The sequence below is a fragment of the Toxotes jaculatrix genome, chromosome 13, assembly GCF_017976425.1.
Source record: "Toxotes jaculatrix isolate fToxJac2 chromosome 13, fToxJac2.pri, whole genome shotgun sequence".
NCBI lineage: Eukaryota > Metazoa > Chordata > Actinopteri > Toxotidae > Toxotes > Toxotes jaculatrix.
The window spans coordinates 11858707-11867069 of record NC_054406.1 but is presented as its reverse complement, the minus strand read 5'-3'; the positions used below and the strand labels follow the sequence as shown (position 1 = coordinate 11867069).

General features: G+C 44.9%; 2 protein-coding genes across 2 annotated transcripts; one reads left to right on the top strand and one right to left on the bottom strand.

Moving 5' to 3' along the window:
- Window positions 1-816: 816 nt before the first annotated feature.
- Window positions 817-2535, bottom strand: cd164l2 (CD164 sialomucin-like 2). The gene is made up of 6 exons (XM_041053876.1): window positions 2457-2535; window positions 1945-2031; window positions 1654-1746; window positions 1526-1567; window positions 1167-1326; window positions 817-910 (listed from the first exon to the last, which is right to left on the bottom strand). The coding sequence occupies exons 1-6, from the start codon at window positions 2533-2535 to the stop codon at window positions 895-897; spliced, it is 477 nt and encodes a 158-aa protein (XP_040909810.1). The 3' UTR covers window positions 817-894.
- A 3400-nt stretch (window positions 2536-5935) lies between these two features.
- Window positions 5936-8275, top strand: gpr186 (G protein-coupled receptor 186). Its single transcript, XM_041053862.1, has 2 exons — window positions 5936-6002; window positions 7255-8275. The coding sequence occupies exon 2, from the start codon at window positions 7283-7285 to the stop codon at window positions 8273-8275; it is 993 nt and encodes a 330-aa protein (XP_040909796.1). The 5' UTR covers window positions 5936-6002; window positions 7255-7282.
- The last annotated feature ends 88 nt before the right edge of the window (window positions 8276-8363 follow it).

Here is an 8363-nt window from a genome sequence, read left to right as displayed (position 1 = left end):
TTATAAAAAAAGACTTCAAGCTACTGACAATTCAAAACAAAAACACACAAATCAAAGTAGCGTGTAGCGCTAGAGCCATATTGGGGGTCTTTATGAAGCTTGAAGGTCTACCACTTCTATTACACCTTGGATGTTAGAGTTTGAAGTATCATTTTCTATGCTCCCAAAAGGGGGGTCTAGGGACCACCAGGAGCCCTCAAGATGACTCCTCAGGGTCCCCAGATGAACTATTTCACACACAAGTTAATATATAAAATAAATAAATAAGAGACATATGTGTATATATGTATTTTTTGGTTTCATTAAAACATTATGAAGTTTCACAACTCTACATGAAATACAGAAGAACTCCTAGATGATCATGTTCCACAGCCTCATTCTGGCCTTTTTTAGTGTTCTTGAAAAAAGTCCTGTAATGCCTGTAATGACCTTGTCTAACCTTCTGTGTACATGGGATTATATCACCCTTTCCCTTAACTGCACTGTACTGTTTACACAGTTGAAACAGCTCATTTGATACAGTAAGTTGCTTGTTGTTTGTAAAAGGACAAACTCTTAACTAGTTAAATTAGTTTTGTGAAGGATTATGTTGGGTGTTAATCACAAGGGTAAAGGTGTCTGAATGTATGAATACTAACAGCCAAAATGTCTCTGAAATATAAATATGCTGTCACAGAGAGTGAACTAATGCACAGACACTCTTTACCAAATGCAGTAATCTGAGAAAAATATCCTCTTATAAACAGACCCAATCCTCAGGGGTACAAATGAGGACAAAACTAGAAATGACAGGGGCTCAGGAAAAAAAAAAAAAACAACTTGTCGTCATAAGTCGATGAGTCACTGCTCTGCTGTCCTCCACCCTCATCTGCTTGTCCTTCACATATCATGTCTTCATTGTGGCTGCTCTCTGTGTGAGGACAGAAAGAATTTTGATATGGACAGATGGGGCCAGTGATCATAATCAAAACACAATCTAGAGGGATGTTGAAGGTGAGTCGCCCTGCACATTGGGTGCTGGTGATCGCTCCTGCCACTAGAGGCTGCTGTTGCGCCAACACATGATCACTTCACACAGTGACATGAGCATATTTACATGCACATACTTAAACTGATACAGTCACGCTAAATTCTCGGTTCTCTAACACCTACATGCACAAACTCACATGGGGTCATAGCTGCTCTGCTCTTTGGATTTGAGGAAGCGCATGGCGAAGAAGCCACCTGCCTGCAGACACAGAACCAGTATGATACCGCCAATGAAACTGGACATGTCAAACTTGGCCTGGGAGAACTCTGGGGATGATTTAGTGTTACTGCCATCACCTGGAGGGAAAGGACAGAGCTTAATGGGTAAATGGGTTTAATAGGTGAAATTACATAAAAGCAAGCTAGGGTGGAAAAAGAGGAGTGAGTGGCATTGGGGAACATTTTACTCAGCTCTTCTGGGAATAATAAATGTTTGACGCAAGAGAAAGGGGAAGGTGGTGTGAGGGGATGCTGGAGTAGAGCTGATACAATTTACCCGAGTCACCTTCACTTCCTCCCTCAGCTACAGTCTCTACAACTGGGAAATGAAACAAACAAAAGAGATCAGAGATACTGAAATTGCACAGAAATGATTTGTTAGTTTCAGAGGGAATTGTTTGCTACCTGTGCACAATTCAGACACTCTGGTCCAGCTACAGTTCATGCCATTGTCTGCTGAGTCGCCCTCGTCAGTCACACACAGGCCTGTATCATTACCTGAGACAGAGAGAACAAGCATTTTAGTGTGTGCGTAACTGTGTGTGTCTGTCTCTGTTCTGTGTGCGTTCCTAGCATACTAAATAATTCAGTCATCTTGTACAAACCAGGGAAGCTTATGTTACAGTAGCTGTGATGATTGAATTACTATCAGAGGTCACAGGTGTGTGTGTGTGTGTGTGCATATGGGCGCATCACCATCTGGACAAAGCCTCCAGACACAGCCTGTCAGGTTGAGCATGGAGTCTCCAACACACAGATCACATGACGTGGCTTGGGAACAGTCTGTAGGAAAAAAAAAAAGCTGGCAGTCACTTGGAAATGTCCGTCAATGCCAATTGATTGGCCAATGCACAGTTATCTTCACCCAGAAATATCTTAAAAGCATAATAATAACCACCAGTCTGGACAGTGTCAGAACAGGAAAAAGTGAGTGGACAAAAGACAAGAGCCGTGTCAAAGAAAGGATGGTAGGTCCTCATTCACCTCTGACACATTTACTTGTTGTCCATTTGAACAGAATACAGAAGAACAAGCCGTCATCACAGTAAATTACAGGAGAGAAAGTAACATGGAAAGACTCCAATCAAGTACTGGGTAGAGTCAAGGAAAGGAGGCACTAGATACAAAGTGTAGGAAGACACCAACAGATTTCTCTCAAGACAGTCATACAGTAAGAAAGTGTTTAAGAGATGCAGAGGCATCCCTACCTGACTGTGAGTAGACAGAGGGCAGCACTGCTAGAAGAAGCAGTGAGGAGCAAAGGACCTTCAGAACCAACTGCTGCATCCTGATAGCCACAGAGCACTAGCTGGAAACGCTGATGATCTGAGTTGTATGTAGTTCTCAAAAGGGTATCCAGTAGTTGCAAATAAAGATGTGTTTCCTGGGTACAACACAGAGAGAAAAAGACAGGAGAGACAGAGACCTGTGTGTAACATGAGCGACACCCAAACTTGGTTCCCCTGGCAACCAATTGGCCCACCTCAGCACTCCTGAAACACACACCAGTTTGGACGGACTGACACCTGTTTACCTCAGCAGGCAGTGCATGCACACATGCCTGCATTCACATATACTGTATGTCTTTACAAACGGCACAAGTTTAGCCATCAGGTGTATTTTTTTAATTAATATTTTGTATTTTTTTTATTTATCATTATTCAGATGTTGAAACTGGGTGTTTGTCCTAAGACTGTGGTTCCCAATCCGGGGCTCAGGACCCCTCAGGGTAGACGAAATGTCAAGAGATCAAAGCTTTTACAGCCTGCCCTCTGGGGACTGTGAATGTCTGTACCGAATTTCATAGCTATCCGGCCAACAGTTGTTGGGATATTTAAGATCAAAGTGATGAACTGACTGAAATACCAACGCTGCAAGCCACACTGCTACTATGGCTAAAAATGTATTTATGTTGTACAACTTTCTCTGCTTTTTCCTTGTGAAATACTAGATCACCTCTCCAGGCCTCTACATATACTTACAACCAAATCACCTGAAAAGGAAAAAAATACTCTTCAATCAAACTGATTGCAGCTTTGGTCCATGATAAAGTCATAATGTGACAAGAGGTGTCAAGTAGCTGCATTTAAAGCTATCACAAACAAATTAAAGGTGGCAATCACCATTCTGGGAAATGAACAAGAACCAACAAGAGTAAATTTATCTCAAGACTCACAGGCGTCCACTGTGAAAAGCTCTGATTAAGACACTTTAACAACACTATCTGGGTATTCATTTTGATTTTGATATAGTAGTTAACAGTATGTGTCTTGAGTGATTCAAATCAACTAAGACAGACCCAAATATACTGCAGGTGTGAATGTCACACAATGACATCGGCATGGGAGGTGGGGGTGGTCAGACCTTATGTGACTACATGCAGTAGAAAGCCTGTACGTCAATAGTCAATTACCACCTCGAATGTGTCACTGACTGTGATGAAGTGCTGCCTGGTCACTTGTCAATCCCCTCAAAGATCAAAAATAACTGATTTGATTATCACAAACGACTCAGGGTAGATGATGAAGTCCATATATGAAGCAACGTACTAAATAATTACTGAAATACTCTTCACTAGCTGTATAAAAGCTCAGGAAAAAGCAAATGGAGAAAACTAAAAGGGAGCTCAGGGTGCTCTGCTTGTCATGCACTGACTCATACCCCCGAACCAAGCTCTTAGAACCAGGTGAATTAAGCCCAGCATCACGACACACTTCCCAGCTTTATGCGGTGAATTCCACCATCACCACCACTACCACTTCCTTCTCTCACAGCGACCTGGCTCATGTACTCCCACATCTCGTACAGTAATGCTCTCTCATTGCCCGGGCAGAGCTGTGCAGATCCACTGGGTGCCTGGTTTTATGTGTTGGCGTGATTAAAAATAAATAAATAAGTAAAAGAACACAAAGGGATATTCCACAGTCCTGCTGAACACGATTTCCTCCTCCACTGATGCACCCACCGCTGGGAATAATCGATACACCAGCGACAAACGGGTGCACAATGCTGCAATTTACTGGGGCGGTGAGACGACTTATTAGTATTAGCAGGCTACAACAGTATACATGATCTGCCTGAATAAATGACACGAGTCCAGGGGGACAAAATAAGAATCCATCACATTTCAGTGTTTTATACGGGGCAGTTACCTGGACACTCCACAGCATTCCTTTAGTATAATTTTCCTATGATATTAGGAAAACTATACTACTTAATTCATACTTAATTCTTTTGTAGTGGTAATAGCAAATTTGTCTTGAATAATGGGACGTGAAGAGAAGATGATTTTCAGGAGAGAAAAACGACTCTGATGTTGCAGAAATGTGGAGAAGCTGCATAATGCAGGCTTCTAAGGTGTCAAGTGCTGCACTTCAGATCATTTCGGTGACGTAGGAGGGGTTTATCGGCAGGAAGCGTGTCCTAATATGGCTCGAGCGGGACGAGATTCCCCGAGTGAACGCATTGATATGCGCGACCACGTAGACGGCAGTTCGGCCCATTCTGCAGCACCCACGCTCACTATCAAACCGGGGAAGCCATGAGTCCCCCTGCTACTGTTCTGTTACTGTAGGTGGGCAGGGGCTTGTCCTTCTATGAGCTGATGCTTAAATCAAATGACAAATCAAGAGATGTGATAACAAACGAAAGAAATATTGTCTGAGTGCGGGAAAACCCCTCACCACACCACACCACACCACACCACACCACACCACACCACACCAAAAACACAAATCTCTTCATGCCTGTATTGTACCCATGCACGCACCGGCCTATTTTCTAAACGATTTCAGGGTTATGAGATTACACGTGTAAAGCTTATAATGTCTAATTTCAATAAACAATGTCAGGGAGGTGTTTACTGAAGTCTATGGTTTCTTTTTGAAGCTGTTTGTACAGATGTTGTATTAGATTAAATTATTATGTGTGTTATTGTTTCAGCCGAAGAATAAGAATAAGAATGTGTAAGAACAGAAACCATAGTTTGTGGTGTGTAAAGGGCTAATTATCTCACATTTTGAGCATAATTGTTCCTAAACCTGCCCATTTGGGTGGGCAGGCTTCACTTGAAGTGTCTGTTTCTCACAGATGGTTGCGGCTGAGCAGGACATCTCCCCATGAGTCATCCTGATGCGTTTCAGCACCGAGGACAGCGCCAGCCCTGAGCCCCCTCCCCCAACAGCTCGACACCTATGAGCCCTGCCCAGCACAAAACAATATCCTCTCATTCAACCAGGCCCCTGGGTCTTATTGAGAAAAAGTGTGTGTTGGGGGGGGGGTGTCAATCGGCGGTGATTATTTACAAGAAATGAGAACAGAAGTGAACCGCAGAGGGAGGGGCTACAGAGATGCCGCATTTTTCTGAATGAAATTACTCCATATTCATCCCCTCCCTGCTCTGCCCGCATCTTCAGCGCTGGCCCCTGATTGGTCGAGCCTCCCAGTCACTGACGTCAGGCAGGCTCTATTGTGGATGAGTCGGCGCGCAAGAGCATCCATTCTGCCTCCCATACGCGCTCCGGGCTGAGACTGAAGAAAAAGAGATGCAAGAGACGCCAAGTGAGAGTTTGGCGCAACTTTGATGAAGACAGGAGCACGGAGCACCGTACACGAGGACTGTCCTCCTGATATAAACCGGAGCCGAGCATCACATCGGACACCATCCACTTCATCCCTACCGGTTTGGCTTGGATCTTATAAGAGAACAAATCTGTTCAACTCCTGCAAAGGAACCACGGAATCGTGTTAATAAGGTGAGATGAAAAATAAATAGGTGCACATATATGTATCTGTGCGGTGCGCGCGTGTTCATGTGTGCCTAGGTGTGTTGGGGACATCCTCTGTGGTGCAGTGAGCCCGCAATTGTATTATACAATAGGGTCCTCCGCTCTATAGGAGGTGGGATATACCCCCCACGCTGAGATGCGAGAGGGGGGAAGATGAAAGACTCCTGATGCCTCAAAAAAAGTCTCCTCCTGTAGGAGCAAAAAACCAATCAAAAAATTAAAATAATGTTAATGTTATACAGAAACCATGTGGTATTTCCCTATTTCCTTTCAGTCGACATACAGTACATTTTGACATGTGGTAAAGAACAAGAAGATAACATACCAGAGACCACAGGCATCTAAACCTTGTAACAGGCGAATTCTTTAAATAGCCTAATTGTAGCCTTATTAACTGTGCAGGATTTCTCATTCCAGATATGGAGCAGTGCACGGTACATGTAGAATGTGTCCGAGGTTTACACAGTGTCGTGCCTCTTGTTGAACATTATGTTTGGACATTTGACAAACAAGGAGGGAAGCCTCAAACCGCATCTCCCAAGACAAGTCTGGAATTCACTTTACAGATATTTACAATGTTGGGATGGTTCTGAAATGTGTGCAGGATGAGATCAAGAGCAGAGAGGCAACGAGAGCCCGGATTTAATGTGACGTGCAAGAGAAAAAGATTCGTTAGAGATAGTTTAATCGATTATAACCTAATTTTGCATTAATGCTCTGGTAACTCTATCTATCGCGTTGCATTAAGCCGACATATTGATTAATTTTGCGTGACTTCCCGCACGAGCACAGATGGTGACGTCACTTCAAAACCAGCCTACTGTTTAAAAAAAAAAAAATCTGTGATAAAAATATGAACATATTTACAGGTTATTAAAAAAACATAATTATGTGCTATAAATACAATATGAGGCTTATTAGTCTAATCAGTGAATATTGCATGGCATGACAATAACAAATACCACTTAATGCACTAATGATGTTAATCTATTTTATACAGCTCAGCTGTATTAGATAACAGGAAAGCGAGATTATAAGTACTCCATCACCTCATTAAATTCTTTTCTGCTGTCTGATGCCACATCCGGCCTCCAGCGGCTCCACAGGCAGAAACCACAGCTTCTGGTCGGGAAAAGGCTGTTTAATGGACAAATGGAGACGCACTAATGAGCCATGAGAGCTAATGTCAAACATGTTTCTCATTTTCTCTCTCTCTTAGGTTGTGTTTGTGTGACTGCTGACCGGCCATGATCCTGAACGCCTCTGACCTGGGCTGGGATGAGTCCTCAGGTGCGGACCCCTTCTTCCCTGTGGACCAGCTGGATGCCTCATCTCCATATGAAGTCCCGCCTCTCACCGTTTGGGGCGTGGCCCTGTGTGTTTCAGGAACTCTCATCGCCACTGAGAATGCAATCGTTGTAACCACCATCTTGGCCACCCCGTCTCTACGCGCCCCTGTTTTCCTGCTGCTGGCCAGCCTTGGACTGGCGGATCTCCTGGCAGGTGTCGCTCTGATCCTTCACTTCCTCTTCCGTTTCTGTGTGAAGTCCAGTGATTGGTCAGAATTGCTAACCTCAGGACTGCTGGTGACATCACTGACTGCCTCGCTCTGCAGCCTGATGGGTGTCGCTCTGGACCGATACCTGTCCTTGAGCCACGCCCTCACCTATGGCTCAGGCCAGTCACGTCGCAGAGCTGCCGTCCTCCTGCTGCTGGTCTGGCTGGGTGCATGTGTCATCGGGGCGGGACCAGCAATGGGATGGCACTGTCTTAGAGACCCAGACTCCTGTTCAGTAGCACGACCTCTAACCCGCACTTACCTATCGCTGCTGTGTGGTGGCTTCTTGGTGGTTGTCATGGTAACCCTGCAATTGTACGCTGGGATCTGCCGCGTGGCAAGGCGGCACGCCCACGCCATCGCCACCCAGAGGCACTTCCTCCCAACCAACCAATCATATGCAAGCAATCGCAGCAGCGGAAGGGGCTTCTCTCGGTTGATCCTGGTCCTCAGTGTGTTTGTGGGCTGCTGGATGCCTTTCTCCCTCTGGGGCCTGCTGGGAGATGCGTCCAGCCCTCCTCTGTACACCTATGCCACCTTGGTGCCAGCTGCAGGCAGCTCCCTGCTGAACCCCATCCTCTACAGTCTGAGAAATAAAGACATTCGTAAGGTGCTGCTCCAGGCCTGCTGCCCCCACAGATACACACTCAACACACACATACACTACCCAGTGGATGTGTAGACTGCCAAACCAACACACAATCTATGCTAGACATATCACTGTTTGTGTGCCAAGATACACACATAGCTGCACTGACTGTCATCCAGAC

Coding starts and splice junctions, on each gene's coding strand:
- cd164l2 (XM_041053876.1), bottom strand. CDS start 2,535: ATGCAGCAGTTGGTTCTGAAGGTCCTTTGCTCCTCACTGCTTCTTCTA. Junction 2,032..2,456: donor CTCTGTCTACTCACAGTCAG/GTAGGGATGCCT, acceptor TTTTTCCTACAG/ACTGTTCCCAAGCCACGTCA. Junction 1,747..1,944: donor CTGGAGGCTTTGTCCAGATG/GTGATGCGCCCA, acceptor TCTCTGTCTCAG/GTAATGATACAGGCCTGTGT.
- gpr186 (XM_041053862.1), top strand. CDS start 7,283: ATGATCCTGAACGCCTCTGACCTGGGCTGGGATGAGTCCTCAGGTGCG.